Source organism: Carassius carassius, chromosome 13 (assembly GCF_963082965.1).
Source record: "Carassius carassius chromosome 13, fCarCar2.1, whole genome shotgun sequence".
NCBI classification, from domain to species: Eukaryota; Metazoa; Chordata; class Actinopteri; order Cypriniformes; family Cyprinidae; genus Carassius; species Carassius carassius.
The window spans coordinates 14,728,801-14,751,822 of NC_081767.1; the positions used below are offsets into that span (position 1 = coordinate 14,728,801).

Consider the following 23,022-nt stretch of genomic DNA (forward strand, 5'->3'; position numbering starts at 1 on the left):
CCGTAGTTGGGCAGACTTTCGATGATGCAGCGATACAGATGAGTTTCGGAGCTCTGAGATATCAGGCGGTCGCCGAGTGTTACTTCGACCTGTGAAAACATGGTAGCTGCCAGGTAATTTATCGGCCCCACCTTAGCCGGGTAAGCGATAACTGCTCTGTCAGGCCCCATGATTTTCACCCGTAGGTAGAGCATCAGCAGATATTTATGACCGTCATTATCCTTAGCGTAGGCGATCTTGTCGACGAGATCGGCCTGGAACTGAGTATCGACCCCGTACACAACCACTCGTCTCGTTTGTATTTTATAGGCACTGGTTTGTGTAATGTGTAAGCATCCTCACCAGCCAGCCATTCTGAAACCTGTTTATCGCTTAGACGGACCCTGCTGTCTTTCAAGACGGCGTCTTTTAAACGTTTTTTACCACCTAAAGAGCCCGGGTTGGAGGGTGTATAATAAGCCTCTTTCATGAGGTCTGACATGGTGCCGTCGCAGCCGTTGGAAAAGAATGACGCGTACAAGCGGTTTGAATCAATCTTTTATTAAAAAACGTTACAGGATATAATACGAGTAAAATGGATATAATAGAAGATAGAAATACTATAAGTAAAATGGATATAATAGAGGATAGAAAAACATACATACTATAAGTAAAAATGGATATAATACAAAACATACATTCAAAGACTAAGTAAAATGGTATTAATACAACATGTAAAAATACACACTCTAAGTAAAAAATTGGGATTAATATGATTCAACATGCAATATGGATATAATGACGTTACATACACAGACTAAAAAGTAAAATGGTTATGACAGGGATGTTACAGGATACAAAATGGATTAATAATACCGTCAGTGGTAATCTAACCAGAAAAGAAAATTGTGGCAGGCCATCATGTTTTTGTCTAGGATGTAATCGACGTACATTACGACAATTTTGTCTACGTTTTTAATCACTTCGACGATTTTGACAACGTCGTCCTGATCATCGGAGTCATATTCTTTTGATTTCTTCATTAGCTCGGTACAGACATCCGACACATACATACAAGTACACAGCAGATTGGTGATCCCGAGCGGGGATTGTGATTCACACAGCATATCTAGAACCTGTTTTATCATTACAATGGGTGGATCGTTACCGTCAACACATTTGTCTGTCATATAGTCCCATGAGCTAACCAGTCCTCTTATATACGCCATAATTTTCTTGAGATTTGCCTCGCGCACGGTATCGTGACACGGAGTATCGGGGTGGGATGTGTCCATAATAATCTTGCTCATGAGATCGGTCATCTGCTCTCTGTAATTCTCTTTAAACAAAAATTCTATACTGCACTTTAGGCTACAGGCTGCACCCATGTTGGAGGTGGTTTGGTCACTGGCCAGTCGCGTTGGGGAGATTTTCCCAGAGATCAACGACGTCGCCGACTATTTCCTTGCAGGGTTTGTCCAGAAGTCCCGCCCTGATTTCTTCCACCTTGGCGACGATGAATGGTTCGTCTTTTAATTCACGCAGAATAGTCCCGACTGTTCCTTGAATACAATGGGGTTGAGATTTTAACCCGCACCGCTCCAGGAGGGTAGTGATGATGGAATGAAAAGAGGGTTTAAACAGCTTGCCTGAAAGTTCGTCAAAGTGTGTGTCGAAGTAATAGTTGGGAGGGTCAAACAGGCTAGGATGGTTAATCGCACAGCCGTCGCACTCGTCCTTCTGCTTGTCGTTGATGTGATGTTGCAGCAAAACCACGGTCGCGGCTTTTACGATTTTGAATCCGACATCGCTGAAACATCCGTCTGTGGCGTCGAAGCCAGGATTAGAATGAGGAAGGGTCCGGTCGAATGTAGATGAGTCGTGCGATTGGACCCCTAAACTTTTATCCCCTCCATGGGGGCAGGCGCTCCCGATCATCGGATCCGAGTCTAAGCTACGTTTGATAGATGGACCAGAGTCGTTTTGGAGGTCCGAGGGTTCAGCGGTGACGATGTTGCCGGGAGCCCAATCGTTTTCAAAGCACGATTGCAACTCTATGCGCCGTCTGACCGTTTTAGCCGAGACCCAGTCGCTGTGGAGGCCCGATGGACCGCAGGCGTCAGTCGGAGTATGTAGGGTTGCGTCGTCGTCGGGAAGGTCGAGAATGCTGCCGAAAGAGATACCGCAGCTGCATACGTGGTCTTCAGCCATGGTTTATAAATGATGCTTGGGAGGGTTGGGTCGCTGTATTTTATGATCGCTGTGGAAAAGGGGTGGGGGGTGTTGGAGCGCTTCAGCCTTGATTTATACATGGCGATTTGCGAGGTCTGACCGCGGAGCTTTAGAATGGGTGTAGTGAATGGGCTGGGACGGAACTGCGTATGTGCTGCTCCGCGCACATCTCTCGGGGTGGAACAGTTGCACTTTAATTTTGTTGTATCCGTCATGCATGTCAGACCATTTGAATGTTGATGATTGAAAAAACCCTATTCATTAGATCCAGATTGCACCACTTGAACAAAAATTGCATTTCATACAGATCGTGATGCTCGTTAGGCAGGATGCACCCAAACCATGTGTTGTTGAGCTTTGTCTTGTCTTTACAGCAGAATATGTAAACGGAATCATTCGGCCTCTTTCGAGTATGGTCACCCACCACACGGTACCGGACATTCGGGGTCGCCCCGTCCCACGTACAAAGGCTCCTCGCCGCCATCATTCAGATCCTTCCAGACATGTTTGTAAAATAGAGACCAGTCTTTTTCAGGAAATACCAGACACTCGTCTTCCCCAACCTGAAACTCCCCGAGGCCATCGGTGGTGTAGAGCGTAACAACTCGAGTTGGTTTGTGAAATTTGTATCCAAATACACGGTTACTACACATCATAAATTCACCTTTAGTCCATTCCGAAATTTCATGGAGAAAACTTGTCAAACGGATGTGTCCGAAAGTCAGACTATCCGCCATCCTGTTGCTCGGCCCCGCATCTGCTGATTGAGGGGAGGATAAACCATCCATGCTCATGTAGCTCATGTTTCCCTTACCGGTAGTGCATGTAGAACACACCGATCCCATTTATATACTGCTCATGAATGTAATGGGAGTGGGACACACACACACACACACACACACACACACACACATACTGGGACAAAGTTCAAACAAGCTAACTGGGACAAAGTTCAAACAAGCTAACTGGCACAAAGTTCAAACAGTTTCTGTCAAAACCACATGATCGATGCGTGGAGAGTGTTTCCTATAGCACAAAACCATACGTCAAAAAATATAATATAGTACTAACTAGGTCAATAGGGTAAAAGCTTCTGTCAAAACCACATGATCGATGCATGGGGAGTGTTTCCTATACCGTAAAAACTACCCGTCAAAAACCATGATTTAGAACTAACTAGGTCAATAGGGTAAAAGCTTCTGTCAAAACCACATGATCGATGCGTGGGAAGGGTCATAGGTTAACCCATGAACTCATTTGGAAAGTTCAACCCATCCATCATAAGGTTACCGTAAGTTCAACCTGTCAAAGGTCAAAGTCATAAATCATCTTGACAGAAGCTATATTATAAGTACTACTGAGGTTTTATGTGATCAGATTGAATTTTGTCTCTGGCAAATAGCCCTTAAATTGATATACTTAAAACAATGGTCAAGGTGAGAAGAAAAGATGATCTGAAAAGCTCTTACACTGTTCTTGGAAATATTACAATAAATTGCATTATAATAAAATCAACAATTATTTATTTTAACACCCCCCTTCATCAGTAAGAGCATCAGCAAATATTTAGTGTAACCAAATACAGGAATTAAAATGTCCATTGTTGCTACTGAAATGGACAACATACAAAGAAACTGAAATCAAATTAATTACATGACATATCAATGGAAATGTTTGTACTTAGGAAAGAATGAGAAATACTAATTTAAATCTCAAACTTGGTAAGATAAAGACTAAGTGATTAAGTAAACCCAAACTAAACAGATTTGATCCTGTGTGTGAAAATCAAAGGGTTTTATATATGTGTGTCTATATTTAGTAGGGGCTATGTCTCTGTGTGATCATGCTCCAAGCAAAGACAAGGAAGTTTTACAATTGTGATGCAAATTTAGCCCTGTAGTAACAGGGAGCCAGCCTGACAATGCGAGTATATGAGGTGTGATCTGGCTCAAAGTGCTTCCATACCAATGGTTTTTGTTAAGGGCATGATGAAATGCAAAATTCAGGGGTATTAGATTATGTTGAGAGGAAAGCATTTTCTTGTTAAGACAATTGTGAATCACATTGTGGCCACATGGCAATTCTATGCTCCTGTACATGGCTTAACTGCAGCTATATGGAAAATAGCAGAGTGTACCACTCAGGAGACCAACAAACTCAGTATAGACACATGTGCAACTTGAAATTACTATACAATTCCAGTATTACAGTTATTCCAATTTCAAACAAGACACATGGCCTAGAATGCATGTAGCATCTACAGCCTTAAACCTAAGTGTTTCACACACTTACAGTAAAACAGTCATGTATTTTAAAAGAATAAACTCAACTAGTCTTTGTGCATATGTAGTTACACAAACAACTATACTGTGTGATCTATGTGCACAATGTCTTAAGCACAAACACAAACATGTCTTAATACAAACAGGATTATTGAAATTGGGATGTTTCCATATTAAACACATTGCTATTAAGCTGCTAACCCACTAGCAAGTGAAGTCAGTAGCTAAAGGCCTTGCATGAACAATGCAGTCAACTCACTAAGAGTTTTACCTGCAAATGAGCATTGAAATCTACCTTTAGAAAGTGGTTTCCTATCTTTTTGAAAATTAGGTGGAGGTCTACCCCTACCCAGTGACCAGCATTTTTCCTCTGTATGGCCTATTTTGTGACAGGAACTACAAAACCTGCGATCTTTGCCACAGGGTTGTGTGCTGTGTTCTCCTGAAGTTTGAGGATTTTCATGACTCTCTAATGCTTTCTTTGCGCCATGCGTACTGGTCCACAACTCTGCAGTGTTATGGTGCTGCATCACCTTAATAACTGAAATCGGCACACATTTTTGAGCAGTAGCACATGCTTCCTCTGAACTAAAAGTTCTAGAATCATCACAGCAAGTCACCTCTTCCAAGAAGTGAACATGCTTTTTAGCCCCATGGCTGTTAAGCGTTCTGGGAGACATGGACTCTTGTGCATTTAGCTTAGCCTTAAGATCTGCAATAGTGGCCTTGTGATTTTTACATTTATCACTCAGAGCTAACTGTTCAGCTAGTAATTTATCTAGCTGTGACTGAAGATCCCAAATATTTGCATCTGACAATTGTATTTCTGCATTTTTAGAATGAAGTTCTTTACAATTAGCATCTATACTTGAAGACAGATGTGTCATTAAATCACGTAGCCGAGTACAGCTTGAACAACACAGGGTTCCCCCTCTACCAACCAACCTCAGCAAACACCCCCTCTGCAAGCACCTCCAGGACTCACTTATCAACCCACGCAGATCAAGTCTGAAAAGAATGAAGACCCACAGATTGAACCACACGGTTCTCCAAAATGTTCTTCCACGGTAACCAAGAACCCTGCACACACACAAATGGAAGACGGAAAACACGAGTACTGGGGTCACAAAATCTACGACAGCTATCACCCGCCATTAGCCACACCCATGAATAACCACCAACCAACATATCATGATAGTCACATAGGGGCTTATGACGGCCGTCACTACCCACCCAGTAGGTCTGTCCATAGCGATCAACGAGACGATGTGTTCAGAAGTTCGTCTAATGAAAATAAAAATGTGACAGACTTTGTAAGCTTCCTTGCCAGATGAGAGATCATTTCAACAGAACTGTTGAAGTTTGATGATACGCCCGGAAATTACAGGGCATGGAGGGCATCTTTCCTGAACACTGTCAGAGGCCTTAATTTGACTGAAAAAGAGGAAATAGACTTGTTAGTCAAGTGGTTAGGGCCAGAATCAGCAGAACATGCGAAACGCTTGAGAGCTGAGCATGTCAACGACCCAGAAAAAGGGCTGTTAATCGTGTGGGAGAGACAGGAAGAGTGCTACGGTACGCCCGAAGTCATTGAGGACGCACTATGGAAGAGACTAGATAACTTTCCAAGGATTTCAAACAAAGACAATCAGAAACTTAGGGAGCTAGCAGACTTGCTGACTGAGCTACAAGCTGTAAAATCAGAAGGTGAACTCCCAGGCCTTGCATATCTAGACACAGCACGCGGCATAAGCAACATCATACAGAAGCTTTGCAAGAAAGATGGATGATACAAGGCTCAAGCTACAAAGACAATTACAGAGTTGCCTTCCCTCCATTCTCTTTCTTTGTCGACTTTGTCTCCCAACAAGCAAGGACACGCAACGACCCAAGTTTCATGTTTGTCCCATGTACTGGAGATCAGACCAAGACAGAAAAATATACTCATAAAAACATGAGCTACCGTACACCTGTATCCGTCCATAAGACTGAGATCTCATCAGCCATAGTTACATCAGCTGACCCTGCACATACAAAGATAGGAGACCCAACAAAGACATGTCCTATTCATAAGAAGCCCCACCCCCTTTACAAATGCTGTGCGCTCAGAGAGAGACCCCTCGAGGAGAGAAAAGCCTTGTTGAAACAAAGTGGCATCTGTTTCCATTGTTGTGCGTCAACATCTCATCTTGTGAAGAACTGTACAAAGAATGTTAGATGCACCGAGTGTGACGACGACAGACACCATTCGGTTCTGCACCCGGGGCCCGCTCCATGGTCCAACAAGACCCTAAAACTTACAAACTTACAAAGAAACTGAAATCAAATTAATTACATGACATATCAATGGAAATGTCTGTACTTAGGAAATACTAATTTATATCTCAAACTTGGTAAAATAAAGACTAAGTGATTAAGTAAACCCAAACTAAACAGATTTGATCCTGTGTGTGAAAATCAAAGGGTTTTATATATGTGTCTATATTTAGTAGGGGCTATGTCTCTGTGTGATCATGCTCCAAACATAGACAAGGAAGTTTTACAATTGTGATGCAAATTTAGTCCTGTAGTAACAGGGAGCCAGCCTGACAATGCGAGTATATGAGGTGTGATCTGGCTCAAAGTGCTTCCATTCCAATGGTTTTTGTTAAGGTCATGATGAAATGCAAAATTCAGGGGTATAGATTCTTTTGAGAGGAAAGCATTTTCTTGTTAAGACAATTGTGAATCACATTGTGGCCACATGGCAATTCTATGCTCCTGTACATGGCTTAACTGCAGCTAAGCCATGGGAAGTCATGGCCTAATGGTTAGAGAGTCGGACTCACAATTGAAAGGTTGTGAGTTCGAGTCCCGGGCCGGCAGGAATTGTGGGTGGGGGGAGTGCATGTACAGTTCTCTCTCCACCTTCAATACCACGACTTAGGTGCACTTGAGCAAGGCATCGAACCCCCAACTGCTCCCCGGGCGCCGCAGCATAAATGGCTGCCCACTGCTCCGGGTGTGTGTTCACAGTGTGTGTGTGTGTTCACTGCTCTGTGTGTGTGCACTTCGGATGGGTTAAATGCAGAGCACAAATTCTGAGTATGGGTCAACATACTTGGCTGAATGTCACGTCACTATATGGAAAGTAGCAGAGTGTACCTAAAACTTACACACGGGCATGGCGGGGAGGATGAGAGTGTCGGTCCAAACGTTGCAGTGACATCAAAGTGTACAGAGGTTTGTGGTGGAGACACAGCTGGAAGATCCTGTTCTAAGATTTTTTTGGTCAGAGTCTTCCCTACCGGTCAGCGGGATTAAGCAGTCGAGTTGTACACCGTATTGGATGAACAGAGTAATCGGTCCCTGGTAAGATCAGAATTCTTCGAGCTTTTCAATGTTAAAGGTGACCGCTCTCCGTATTCTCTCAGGACCTGTGCGGGAGAAGTGGAGAAGTCAGGGAGAAAAGCGCATGGCTTCCAGGTACAATCTTTGGATGAAGGAGTCACTCTCTCCGATTGAGTATAACAAAATCCCCAACAACCGATCTGAAATTCCCACTCCACAGGTAGCTGTTCAACAAACGCACCTAAAATGTATCACAAAACAGATTCCAACTTTACATCCCCAGGCACCCATAATGTTGCTCTTGGCAGAGACCTCATCAGAGTCCATAAAGTGCGTAAACAAATTAACGGCCCACACGACTCTCCATATGCACAAAACCTCGATTTGTCTGTGTCTGCCTTGGTAAGGTCCACAAACCAGACACAGTAAACACCTTCTACACTAATACACTGGAAAATGGACGAACATCCCTCTTTAAACCATGCCCCAACTGTTACTTTGTGAAAGAAATACATGACAACACTGGGTCTCTCATCAACAAGGACAGCAAACACCACATAGGATGTGCTGTGTTTCAGAGATCCAAAGATGACAACAAAATTGCACCTTCATTTGAAGACACAGCGTTTCTAAACATCATGGAACTAGGGTTTTACAAAGATAAAAATAACAGTTGGATGGCTCCCTTACCCTTTAAGACACAGAGACGTCGCCTGCCCAACAACAAGGTTCAAGCTCTTAACCGGTTATGGACAACTTGGAGAGAATCATTCCAAGAACTCAGAAATCTACAGATATCTAGGTCCTATGCACAGGTCTCCCCATCCACAGCCCAACGCAGAGAACTCTGCATTTTCTCAGATGCATCAGTTAAGGCAGTGGCAGCTGTGGCCTATTTAAGGCTATTTGATTAAGATGGAAGTTGCCACATAGGCTTTGTTTTAGGCAAAGCAAAACTAGCCCCTCAACCAGAGGTGACTATCCCGCGGATTGGAACTATGTGCTGCCGTGCTAGCAGTGGACTTTGCAGAGTTCATTACTGCTGAACTGGACATTCAGATAGATGACATCAGCTACTACACGGATAGTAAGGCAGTGTTGGGCTACATCCACAATGAAAAGCGTTGATTTTATGTCTTCGTGAACAACAGAGTGCAGCGGATAAGAAGGTTCTCCAGCCCCACGCAGTGGCACTTTGTATCAACAGACAACAATCCTGCTGGTCATGCAACGAGATTCATCTCAGCAACACGCCTCAAAGACACCATGTGGCTCACAGGTCCAGCTCTCTTGTCACACCCGAGCAAACGCACAACCAGCAGGTCACCGTTGACCTGGTGAATCCGGAACAGGACGTAGATGCCCCCCCCCTTGTGTCTACCCTGAGCACAACTGTTAGGGAAAGACTACTTTGGTCTCAACGGTTTTGCCGTTTCTCAAGCTGGAAGTCACTCACCCGTGCCATTTCGTGTCTCACCCATATAGTCCGCCTCTACAGGAAGAATACAGAGGATTCTCGTGATAAATAAATGTACATAAATGTACCCAATATCACAAGGTGGAGATGCTCACCAAAGCCCAAAGAACAATCATACGTACCATTCAAGAGGAGACTTAATCAAAAGAGCTGCAGTGTATCAGGGATCAAAGATCTCTTACAAAGGACGAGATCCCATTAGAGCCCTGAGCCCTTTCATTGACACAAACGGTGTCATTAGAGTGGGCGGACGCATCACAGAGGCTAGTATAAGATGCGAGGAGAAGCAACCTATAATAATTCCAGGTCGTCACCACATTGCCACTCTTCTTGTGTGCCATTATCATGAACGGACTCAACATCAAGGACGTCTCTTTTCCAAGGGTGCTATTCATTCTGCCGGCTTGTGGATTGTGGGTGGAAAAAGGTGTGTGAACAGCCTTATCTTCAGATGTGTCATCTGTCGTAGACAACGGCGCACCTGCGAAACTCAAAAAATGGCCTACTTACCCGACTGTAGCCTGAACACAGATCCTCCATGGTCAGTCTCCTCACGACGCATACGAGGGGGTCATGCAGACAGTAAAAGATGGGCGGTCTTGTTCTGCTGTCTGAGCATTCGTGCCATCCACATCGAAATCATCGAATCTATGGACACATCTTCCTTTATCAATGCTTTGAGAAGGTTCGTCGCCATTCGCGGACCGGTCAAATTGCTAAGCTCAGACAGGGGAACTAACTTCGTCGAAGCCTGTCATGAGCTACTGATCCCGTCCAACATCAATGGTAGATTGGAGAGGTTTCTTACAGATCAAGGTTGCGTGTGGGAGTTTAACCCCCCTAACGCGTCCCATATGGGCGGAGTCTGGGAAAGGATGATAGGGCTGACACGCAATATCTTGGACTTAATGTTCTTACAGCTAGGGTCTTCAACAATCACCCATGAGGTCCTAGTCACCTTGATGGCTGAAGTGACCACCATTGTAAATTCTAGACCGCTCGTACCAGTGCCTACAGATCCAGATGACCCATTTTTACTCACCCCTGCAACTCTATTAACACAAACAACTGGTCCCTCTCTTGCTCCTCCAGGCGACTTTGATGGCAAAGACTTGTACAAACGTCAGTGGAGACAGGTCTTGCCAACACCTTCTGGGATAGATGGAGGAAACTATATTTGCCCACTCTGCAGGCAAGAAATACTCTGTCTCGAAGTTCGCCCAATATTTCAAGTTTCGAGAATCTAGTCCATTCACTCTCCACTCCAACCCCAGACCTTGGTCCCTCCACCTCCCAGACTGATCGAGGGTTTGCTTGCCAACTCAGTATGATGGCTCCTTGATGTTAGGCGAAGGGGTAGTGGTCAACAATAACTGATAGACTTGGAGGGTTAAGCTCTGGAGGAGAGATACTGGATTCCGGCTCATGGATCGCGCCCTCAGATCAATTCCATCGGCGTCATGGTGACTCTTCCAAAGATGCAAGAAGGCATTCCATGAGGGGAGGAATTCTGCCATGGTCGGCACCTCTCTTTCGGTCTCATTCCTACATGTGGTGGTTTGTTTTTTCCTGTCATCAGCTGCTGCACGTGTGCAACATTCAGAGCTAACTCAAAGCACTGTGCGCTCCATTAGTCCCACACCTGTTATTCATTACCCCTTGCTATTTATTCCCATCTATGGCTTCTCACTGTGACATTATGTATTTTGTGTTACGTGTGCTCTTACCTTATATGTTCTGAGATATCCTCTCTGCTAATCATTTTTTAATGTGTCCAGGATCCTCAGACGAGGATTAATTTATCCACTGGATAACTGTCCTGGATTGGGAGTGCTAGACTGAACTTTTTTCTGTCATCCTCCCAGCCATCCATCCAGTTGGTTTTGACACTGGGAGCCCTGATTTCTCCTAAACTTTTTTTTTTATTTCTCTGATGTTATCATCCAAATTTCTAATAGATTTAATTCCTCTTTTGGCACAGCACTTGAGTCTTACCGTTTTTTTTGTGTGTGTGTGTGTGTGTGTGTGTGTTGTCTAGGCTCAAGGATGGCAGAAACAGGGAAATTTACGAATGAGCTAGATTGAGCTAGCTATTCCTGTCCCAGCATTCCCAACTGCTCCAAAAATAATTAAACTTTCAACTTGCGTTTCACATTGGGAGCTTACTTGTACAAAAACAAATAAACATCAATTCTCCAAAGTTTCAAACCGTATACACAACAACAGCAACAACAACAACAACAGACAGCTAGCTAGCACACATGCTATGGTCTGGGGCAGGTGAAAAGTCTCCAGAGGCAGCAAAGGCCAAGAAGGGCACACTTCAGATGGAGTCTCCAGCTTTTATCCACAAGCTCTCCCTCCAGCAGCCAATCAGAGCAACCAGGTGATTGATGAAAAAACAGGACCAGCTGATCTTTATTAAGTTTTTGCAGGGCATAGAGAGAGAGAGAGAGAGAGAGAGAGAAAACAAAACACTGCCAAGACAAAATGTAAATCAACATAGCAGCAATTACCAAATAACACCACATAAAACAAAATTACGCCTAAGGATGTAACATTTGTTACAAAATCTAGATTAAAGACCCATTGTCAGGAACCTGTCACGCTGTCTAGTCTCTATTTCCCTGGGTGTCCACTAGTGGGCTCACTTCCCCTTAGGCACTTCACCGTAGGCACTAGAATTCCTCTAGTCTTTTCTGGTCATCACAGTAATTGCACTCCTGTTAATTGCACCAGGTGCAGTCACTTTATTGTCATTAGCCTCCCTATAAATACCAGTCTTTTCCTGTTGTTTGTATGGAATCCTTACCCTTCATGTATCCTGCCTTCTCGTTCCCCGAGATTCATCCCAGTCTGCTCGTCCTCCGAGTCCTCTCGTTTCCCGAGTTCCCTTTCCTGTTCCTTCCCTTTTGTTTGTTTTTTTTGGACTGTCTTTTGGTATTGACCTTTGCTTGTTCTGACTACGATTTGGATTAACCTTGATGAATAAATACCTGCAATTGGATCTTGCTATCTCCCTGTGTCTCTCTGGGTACACGAAACGTCACAGAAGGACTCCATCCAAAAGAGATCCAGCGGTATGTCTGTTCATATTTCCTCCCCAGTCACCGAGCGGGAGAGGAATGGTTTCGAGGGTACCCGCCTGGTCGTGTTTCATGGGACCAGGGGAGGTCGCTCAGGAGTGAGTGGTCGAGAGGAGGTCCGACGTCACTCTCCACTATGGCCCCCCGTCGACCCTGGGTTCTGGAGGAACGGATGGGAGCCGCCGTCTCACCACTGTGGACGGAGAGGGGAAAGGAGGCGCAAGTCTGCCGAGCCAGCACCACTGCTCAAGATGGCCGCCAGCCCAGTGCCGCTGTGCAGAATGGCCGCCGACCCAGCGCCATTACACAGGATGGCCACCAACCCAGCACCACGAGGCAAGATGGAAGCCAGCCCAACACCACATCACAAGATGGCCACCAGCCCAGCGCCACGAGGCAAGATGGACACCAGCCCAGCGCCACAGCACAAGATGGCCGCCAGCCCAGAGCCACTGCGCAGAATGGCCGCCGGTCCCGCACCACTGCCCATGATGGCCGCAGGTCCAGCAACACTGCACAAGATGGGACCGTCAGCCCAGCGCCACGAGGCAAAATGGCCACCAGCTCAGCGCCAACGCCCAAGATGGCCGCTGAGACGTTTTTGGATTATTTCTCCATGCTGTCAAAGATCCTAGAGATTCCCAGGAGTGTTCACGTCTGCTGATCCAGAGTCTGTTCATGTCACGTCTGCTGAGCCAGCACCACAGTACAAGATGGCCACCAACCCAGCGCCACTGCACAAGGTGACCACCAGCCCGGAGCCACTGCAGAGGATGACAGCTACAGTGGGCTTTCCTGAGTTGAGTCAGGTTCCCGTTGACCCTCCAGAGTTGAGTCAGGTTCCAGTTGACCATCCAGAGGCGTGTCAGGTTCCAGTTGACCATCTAGAGTCGAGTCAGGTTCCCGTGGACCCTCCAGAGTCGAGTCAGGTTCCCGTGGACCCTCCAGAGTCGAGTCAGATTCCTGTTGACCTTCAAGAGTCGAGTCAGGTGCCCGTTGACTTTCCAGAGTTGAGTCAGGTTCCGGTTAACCCTCCAGAGTCGAGTCAGGTGCTCATGGACCCTCCAGAGTCAGGGTTAGTCACCGTTGACCTTCCAGAGTCAGGGTTAGTCACCGTCGACCTTCCAGAGTCAGGGTTAGTCACCATTGACCTTCCAGAGTCAGGGCTAGTTCCTGTTGACCTTCCAGAGTCGAGTCAGGTGCCCGTTGAATTTCACGTTCCACGTTGATTCCCCAGAATCAAGTCAGATTCCTGTTGACCTTCCAGAGTTGAGTCAGGTGCCATTTGCCTTTCCACAGGTTGAGTCAGGTTCCGGTTGACCCTCCAAAGTTGAGTCAGGTGCTCGTGGACCCTCCTAAGTCGAGTCAGGTGCTCGTGGAACCTCCTAAGTTGAGTCAGGTGCTCATGGACCCTCCAGAGTCAGGGTTAGTCACCGTCGATCTTCCAGAGTCAGGGTTAGTCACCGTCAACCTTCCAGAGTCAGGGTTAGTCACCGTTGACCTTTCAGAGTCAAGTCAAGTCACTGGTGATCTTCAAGGACAGAGTCAAGTCACTGGTGATCTTCAAGGACCACACGGTTGTGGTGGTCTTCTGCTCCGCCCTGGTGGGCATCACGTGATGTCCTTCATGGACTTATTTTTTTGTGTTTTTTTTTTTCTTTTGTTTTTTTTTCTGTCTGTTTCCTCCTTTGGACCTGGCCCTCCGTCCCTCCCCCTGATCCTCCGCCAGTCCACCTCCCTCCTGGGTTTCTAGTCTGTGTCTGTCGTTCTGTTTCCCTCTAGGATCTGGCCCTCCGTCCCTCCGCCGGTCCACCACCCTCCTGGACTCCTTGTTTTGTGTTGCACTTCTCTTGTGTCTGTCTCCCCATTTTACCTGGTTGTCTTGTCTCTGTTTCCCCATTTTACCTGGTTGTCTTGTCTCTGTTTCCCCATTCTACCTGGTCCTCTTGTCTCTGTTTACCATGTTATCTGGCCCTCCGTCCCTCCCCCTAGTCCTCCGCCGCTCCACCTCCCTCCTAGTTTCTTTGTCTGTTGGTTTTCCCTTGGTTGCGGGTGGAGCATCTGGCAGCTGCTCCATGGAGGAGGGGGTAATGTCATGCTGTCAGTCTCTGTTTCCCTGGGTGTCCACTAGTGAGCTCACTTCCCCTTAGACACTTCACCATAGGCACTAGAATTCCTCTAGTCTGGTCCTGTCTTCACAGTAATTGCACTCCAGTTAATTGCACCAGGTGCAGGCAATCTATTTGTCATTAGCCTCCTTATAAGTACCAGTCTTTCCCTGTTGTTTATATGGAGTCCTTACCCTTCGTATGTCCAGTCTTCTCGTTTCCCGAGATTCTCCATTCCTCACATTCTGAGTTTCCGTTCCGTTCCCTTTTCCTGTTTCCTTCCTTGTTTTGTTATTTTGTTTGTTTGGACTGCATTTCTGGTTTTGACCCTGGCATGTCTGACAACAAATTTGGATTATCCTATTAAAGCATACCTGCGATTGGATCTCTCGTCTCCCTGTGTTTTCACTGGTTGCGAATCGTCACAATAACATGCTAAGAACACGCTAAGAATGCATGCGAATGGCTGGTCTATCCTCGGGATTCTATGTGAACCAGAGCTTCTAACGGCAGCTGCAGTTTCTCAATGACCTTACCAATCAGCGATTGGCTCTTTCATTTAGAACGTGGGACTATTCCGCCATACTGTGCATTGCAGTTTCTCCCATTCATAAGTATAGGAATGAACCATCTTTGTATTTCTATAGTCTTTGGTGTGTGCCACTATAAAGTCTAGGTCTATTGCTCATAGCATCAGTTTCATCCACAAAAAAATTGTAAATGCTGTCTACCCTGACTAAAGTCTAACTACGCATCATATAAAACCCACACAAAACACACAGTCACAAACAGAGATAAGAGGTGTATTTTCTGCTCTTCAGGTCCCATTCACCAAGCTACCCCAGTCACCACCAACATGACTTTAAGTTTCGTGAGCAGGACACTAATTATGAGATGATGTGAAATAAAAAATAAAAATGGCAGGATGATTTTTAACTAGTCAGACATCTATGTGTCTTGCCCATCATTAGAACGGCCACATCTGAGGCAGTAAATGCATCATATTACGTTTTTTATCAACTTACAGGTTATGAAGTTTATTAGAACTTCAGTATGTGCGCACTCAGTCATTTCACTAAATTGTAATGTTTAATAATGAAGTGCTACACACAGTCTATTTAAGACTAATTGGTACTTGCTATGACTGCCGTCAAATGCTAGACTAAGACAGTCCGTTCCTCAAATTCATAAAACCTGAGTAAAGAAAATGCTGTACATATTCAAACAACAATTTCTTTATTTATCCTTGCATTGCAAACGAGCAGAGACAGTCCAAAATGTGTGTTACTTAATTCAAGCTTCATTCAAGTTTGTTTAATATACTTTAATATATATATATATATATATATATATATATATATATTGTGACGGGAGGAGCACAAGACAGACACAGTGGGTGTGGTGTCAGGCCTCGGAGAGGCTTTTATTAACAGAAAATCAAATAAAACAGGGGATAAAAGGTGGCCAAAGGGGAAGAGTGTCCAAAATAAACAGGGAATCTGGTGTCCTCGTCGTGCTACGGGGTTCGTGTGGGTTGGGCAGTGTTCATGGAGGAAGGGTCAAGGTAAGGGGCGGAGTCCCAGCTGACTCGTCACAATATATATATATATATATATATATATATAAGTCGACCTCAGTCGACTGCATCAATCCAAAACACAGCATGCATTTGTTCTCTGGCTGATTGTAAATGTGCTAGTTCCACACACAGGTGACTTAAGTCTAACTATACTGGTGATGGCCCTTTCTTCTTTTCTTTACTGCTTCCTTTTCTACTCACCCATTCTGGTTCATACGCCACATCCTCTTTTTCTTCTTCTTCTTCTTTCTTCTGATTGGTCAACTTCCTTCAATTTTACAATGGTAATTAAAAGTTGTTAAAGTTATAATAGGGAATAGTAAGTTAGGGAAGGTGGGCAGTCTGGACACATAATTAACACCACTGCATGTGTATACAGAGTATATCACTGTTAATATATTTATAGGACACAGGTGCTCAGGATACACTGTACTGTTTTAATGGAAAACATTATTTGCTAGTTTTACAGCATTTTGTTACAGTGTAACATACAAGTACTCAATGATAAAAATTGTAATTAGAATCAACAAATTCAATAGGCTACTTATTATAGAGATTTGGTTGTTATTTGTTCATGATCGAGCAATGTGTATCAAGATACCATTTTAAGTTAAGTGAGTGACGCATAATATATCTACTAATTATGTATTTAATGATTAGTTTGTGATGATTTCAAGATTTACAAAACCTTTTGTAGATGATAACAAATTTGTAACTAACACATTTTAATCATATACAAATGTGTATTAACATTTAGTAAACGATTAACTCATTTTCAACAAAAACTGAACACTATTATGAAGTATTACAACAGTAGAGAAAACATTCTTCATTATTTTATCATTGCACGGGCACTGAAAGATTCATGAACTTTACATCTAACTTCCTTTATATGTACTAAAAGAGAAACGGCTCAGAAGCAGAGGAACATGGTACTTCTGTGAAGGATCACTAATGGTGAAGATGACCTGAAAGAGAGAGAGAGAGAGATGCAGTAATAATTAACACAATAACAGCTGTTATTAGAAGGACTGTAAAGTAGTGGTTTTCATTCTTGATCCCAGGGACCCTCTGGTCTGCACATTTTGTATATCATCATTTAACACCAGATTCAAATGTTATGATAAAATAAAAACTGATTGTGTCATGTAAGAGACACAAAATGTGCAAAGTGGTGTGAAAGTGTCTAAACATTTGCTACAAAAAAAATAATAATTCTAGGTTACTTTAAAATTAAGTAAAAAGTTTTTTGTCATACCTCAACATATGGATAGAAGCATGTCTCCCCCAAGGCATCCCAGTATTTTCCAGTCTCAAAACGGATTTTATACACACCAGCAATAAAACTTTCTTTTGTGATTAACCCAGGACACCGTCCATCATCATTAGTTATCCTATAATTTATATTTTATTTTTATTTTAATGATCTTTAGAAACTTTTGAAATTGATTTACTTGGAATTCACTAAATCTTAAAAATGCATAAAATCAGTCTGGTTTATACAAAACTGAAGACATTTAATCATTGGAATCAGTTAATCAGTGGAATAATTTGACAAAACTTTGATTATTTGTTTACCCTGTTGTGAGTAAGTACCACTCTGATGAAATGGGGTTTAGGCGATGAAGGCTAATGGTCATGTTGGCTCCAGGAACTCCTTTGGCTGTATTTAGCACATGAGTTGTGAGAGGGCTAGGCAGAGTAGTGGCTATGTTCATATTCTGTGGCAGAAAGTGATATTACATGAATGCAGTATAATCCAGGATGATCTGTAGAAGCTTAATGATAGGAATCCTGCTCAAACTTCCAAAATATTGACATTATTGACAAAATTACACAATATTTAAAATTTCTTAATATTGAGAACATAATATAGGCCCAGGATTACTTTCCTGTCAGTTAAAAAGCAGAAACGTTTTATTTTGCAGAATAATAATCTGTTGTAGGTGATCTATAAATATACGGTTTTTTATTTTATTTTATTTTTTCTGGTGTGTTGTGGACAATTAAAGCATTTTGATAAAAAAAACTGTAAATAGCTATGTTACATAAGACATCCTTTTGTGACAGACTTATCTCAACAAGTACTTTATTTTATACTTTATTACTATATGCATTTCATAACTGGTTGATTAATTTAGAAACAAAAATAATCTTACCTTATATGCTAGCATATGACACCTGATATGTTGAAGTCTGTTCATTTGAAGTGTGTTTTGTGGTAGTGCACACCAGTGGTTTAAAATAAATACAAACTGTGCAGAGGCAGAATAGTGTGAGATCACAAATGAGCCAGCACCCGACAGCCCATGAATGACTGACTTGTGAGAAGAAAATTTAATCCATTCGATACAGATTCCTCAATTGAGCACAAATGCTGGTTGTCTGATTTCAGAGTTTCTTCACTAAAAATGTGGACTGTGTGTCTGCAGAAGTGTAAATAACAAGTCAGTGACCTCTGGGTAATTTGCCTTGCATTGATAACTTGGGGCAAAGTGCAATGAATGCTTTCACAATTAAAATTACTGTAAGGAGCTTTTTAAATGCATATACATATCTTAAAATGCCAAAAAGGTCCTCATACACTAATTATTTTATTTATTTTTTTATTTATTGAGCATTGTGCTCTTAGGCGCAAGGTTGGGGGTTCGATTCCCCGGGAACACATGATAGGTAAAACTTGATAGCCTCAATGCACTGTAAGTCGCTTTGGATAAAAGCGTCTGCTAAATGCATAAATTTAGGTTTTTTTATTTAATTTTTTTTAGTGAAATGACTTGCAATTATTCTTAAAGCATGGGACTCAAAGAGCTACAGAAGTGCAAAAATAAATCTTATGTGACATTAGTTTGGATCAATATTTTCAGATATATTCATTAATGTTTTGGTCCAACCTCTTGCTTCTATTTCTTCACAGAATGTGTGTTTTGCCTCACTCAAGATACAACGACATTTGTACTGTCAATCGTCATATCAACAACAACAACAACAACAACAACAGTATAGGACCACAGAGGTAAGTAATCCTCAGGTAATTCAAAATCCAAACGGATACATTCTTAGCCATAGACGAGACCAGACAAAGTGTGTGTAGTAAGTCCTTCTCTATAGTCCTGGAGTGATCAGTGACAGCTGGTGATAATTAGTAATCGGGAGATTTAGAGGGCTGATACTGGGTGAGGGTGGAGGATGGTGATTCCATGACAGAACACCCTCAACACGGACAACTACTGAGAGCCGATGACCCCATTGTTGTGATGGAAACCTCTGTTGCGAGGTGCAGGTTTCTTCAGATGAGTATTGTCGAAAGTGGCGAGTAGGTCAGGGTCCAGTATGTTCCTTCTTGGGACCCATGAGTGTTCTTCAGGACTATAGCCCTCCCAGTCTACCAGATATTCCAGTACACCACCTCCAGGAGTCTCAGATTTTTTTGTACTGTAAAGACTCCTCCATCCTCTTCCACTGGCAGTAAGGGAGGTACATCACTAGGCTACACATAACACACTAATATGCTTCTGTAACCCATATGAAACATAGGGCTACTAAACCCATATATGTTGTTTAGAGGTGTAGTTCTATGTTTTGCCCACCAGAGGGTGCAATTCATTAGAGAGTCATAAACAGAGTGTATCAGGATTGGTAGAGAGTGCTACGCGTAGTTTTCATGTTTTGGTAGATCTCTTCCTGAAAACGCGTGTAAGCTGTGAACAATTGCTGGTATGTAACGCAACATAATAGTGTGAAACTTTGATTATATACACGTATATACACTGATAAGCTCCTTTATTAGTAGAGCATCAACTGTGAGCACGAGAGGAGCAGCCTCAGTCGGGTTGTTGCTGTTTGAAACTCCGGTGAGTTTAAACATTTATTTTGCTAGCCTGTTGCTAACCTCAGTGAGCAGAAAAAAATCCCTGTAAAGTCCAGATACTAAACATAAAAACCAATCGTGGTTATAAGACATGTTGTCTAATGTTTCAGTGTACTTTGGTGCATATTGTATCATTGTATTTATGCTCTCAAAAGATCGTTAGCTAATCGCTAACCATTAATCATTGATGGCTAAGTGCCAAGTTAATAGTTTGCATTGTATTAAGGAGGATTTATAGTTTGGTTGAAGTGGTTGAAACTAAAGTGCAATACATTCATTTTTGTTGGTATTAAAACATTTAGTTAATGGAGTTAAATACTAATGGCACACTAATGATTTGTAGCCAACTACAGTGTTTGATTTGGTTTATTACAATGTTAAATGTGTTAGCACTGATAATTTAATTCAATTCATGTTGAAAAGCGTTAATATTAAAATGTGTGTTACCCTAAAAAGCAAGGAAAAAGGATGTTACATATAAAGTTCATGTATTTAGTGCTAAAATCCCAGTTGCCATTACATGTGGTAATTCATTTCACAGTAAGCAAGGTATGTCTTTAGCCATTGGTCATACACTGTAAAATGCACTAAATGACAGAAATAAGTTAATGAGATCTCATGTTGGAAATGGAGGAATAGAACAGAATAACTTACTACTTTACACTGCTTGTGTAGGTTGTTTTTTTTTGTTATTTTGATCACTACGAAAGAAATAGACGAATCAAAGATGGCGAGCCCAGCCCAGAGTGACGGTGGATGGTCGTGAGAACGGTGTGGCCAGCCGTGGGACCAGCCACCGAGGACGTCGGACTAGTTTCGTTCAGACAGGATACAGATAAGAATACACTTACGCTATTAACTCTACCCGGGTAGTAGTACTGACCTTTATACACACACACAAAAGGACCAGGAACTGAACTCTGAACTCAATTTCATACTCCTCAACTTAAAGGAGCATTGAGCTGAAGTGTCAGCTCACACGGACATTTTCTTTTTCTTTTATTACTGAAAGCTCTGTTTTTGTTTTATTTTACCTTCATTCTTGGTACATTATAGTACTGTGATCATTGTTGTGTTTCCAGATGCAATAAACCTGTCAACTGTTCAACTCAATACTAACTCTTTTGTGAGTCACTCAAGGCAGACCACACCTCGGACCTAGATAGATGTCAGTTGCCCTGTTGTGGTATTGGTTAGCACTAGGGGGCGCTACACAAAACTTGGCGAGCCAGCCAGGAGTGGTTTTGAGTCCTTATTAAGTGAAAGTTGAACAGTTTGGCACTTCTATTGCATTCCACACTGGTAATTTGCCTGAATTTATCTTGCTGTCCAAGGGTAAATATGGATGTAATTCAGTCCCAAAACGTAAAAGTACCTGATTCTGTCTTAGTAGGAGGTGTAACTGGTGATGAGGCAGACAATGAAGTTATGGAGTATTTAGGGCAGTTTGGTTCAATTGGAAGGATAATTCAGGTGACTAGCTCTGAGCCCCAGTTTAAAGACACAGCCATTGTGGAATTCAAGTCAGGCGAAGCCGTTCAGTTCCTTCGGGAAACCTTGCCGTGTAAAAGACCCAGTAGTAATCCAAATGTTGTCCACCATATTCGGCTTCTCTCTGAGCTGTATGCTGCTGACAAAAGTTCAAGCTTAACCCAGTCTTACTTAACTGAGCTGAGGTATATTGCTAAGCTAAGTGGAGCAGACTTTGAGAAGGTTTTGACAGATGAGCTGGTTAGAATTCAGGAGTCTACCCAGAGACATGACACAACTGAATTAAATTTGCCAAATGTTAGCCAGGAACCCCAGCCTGCTAGTAGCCCAGACCAAACTGAACCCCCTGCCAATGTTGACCAACCTCCTATGAAAAAAGATGGTGATCTGATCCACCCCCTTGCACATGTCTCATTTCCATTTGCTGCCGGTGCAGGGGCATCACCATCACCCTCACAGGGGAACCGAACCCTCTACTTACCTTCAGAGCAGCTCATCACTCCGGAAGTGCAGAAGGTAGTGGTCGAACATGTCATTAAGAATAGCGACATGTCTTCTCGGTAACATGGTCATACCAAACTCAGACCGTTCTCAGGAAAGGTCCCTTGTCCCTATTTAGAGTCTGACTATGACACATGGCGCAACAATGTTGAGTTCCATCTCACAGATGCCACCGTGTCTGACAAACACACTGTCAGGAAGATAGTGGAGAGCCTTCTCCCGCCTGCTGCTAATGTGATTAAGCACCTTGGGCCTAATTCTACTCCCCATGACTACCTTTGCCTTCTCGACTCCGCCTATGGTACTGTTGACGACGGGGATGAACTCTTTGCAAAATTCCTGAACACCAATCAGAACTCTGGTGAAAGGCCTTCTGGGTATCTGCAACGTCTGCAGACAGCCTTGAGTCAAGTAGTCAAAAGAGGTGGCATTGCAGCCAGCGAGTCAGAGCGTCAACTGCTCAAGCAATTCTGTAGAGGTTGCTGGAATAACAGCCTAATCACAAGTCTCCAGCTTGAACAGAAGAAAAACAACCCACCCCCGTTTTCTGAGTTACTTCTTTTGCTACGTACTGAGGAGGACCGGCAAGCTGCTAAGTCCAGCCGCATGAGACAGCACTTAGGGGTTCCTAAATCCAAAGCCCAGTCAAATTCTCTCTCAGTAGGAGACCATGTCACTGATGACATAGACATAGAAACTGCTGCAGATAGGACATCCCCCATCCATGCACCTAAGCTGGAAAAGCAACTTGCAAAGCTACAGGCCCAATTAGCTTCTTTGAAAGCATCTTTAAGCAGCAGCTCAAGACCAGCTTCTGCTAAGCCAAGCCAGAGGTCTAAAACCAAGGCCTCAACTGAGGAAAAATCCTCATCCTCAGGTGAGTCAAAGCTCACAAGAAAGCCTCGCCCAGGATACTGCTTCAAGTGTGGCGAGGAGGGCCACATTGCATCCTCCTGCAGTAACAAACCAAATCCTGAGCTAGTTGAGATTAAACGTAAAGAGTTGAGACAAAAACAACAAGCCTGGGAAGAACAAAACAGGCATGATTTAAACTGAACTCAGTTTCTGAGGAGGGACTATCAAGAA

General features: G+C 43.3%; 1 protein-coding gene across 1 annotated transcript; it reads right to left on the reverse strand.

Moving 5' to 3' along the window:
- Window positions 1–16,490: 16,490 nt before the first annotated feature.
- Window positions 16,491–18,507, reverse strand: uraha (urate (5-hydroxyiso-) hydrolase a). Its single transcript, XM_059564784.1, has 4 exons — window positions 18,233–18,507; window positions 17,652–17,794; window positions 17,332–17,467; window positions 16,491–17,041 (listed from the first exon to the last, which is right to left on the reverse strand). Exons 1-4 carry the CDS (start codon window positions 18,275–18,277, stop codon window positions 16,952–16,954), a joined length of 414 nt encoding a protein of 137 aa, XP_059420767.1. The 5' UTR covers window positions 18,278–18,507; the 3' UTR covers window positions 16,491–16,951.
- Window positions 18,508–23,022: the final 4,515 nt, after the last annotated feature.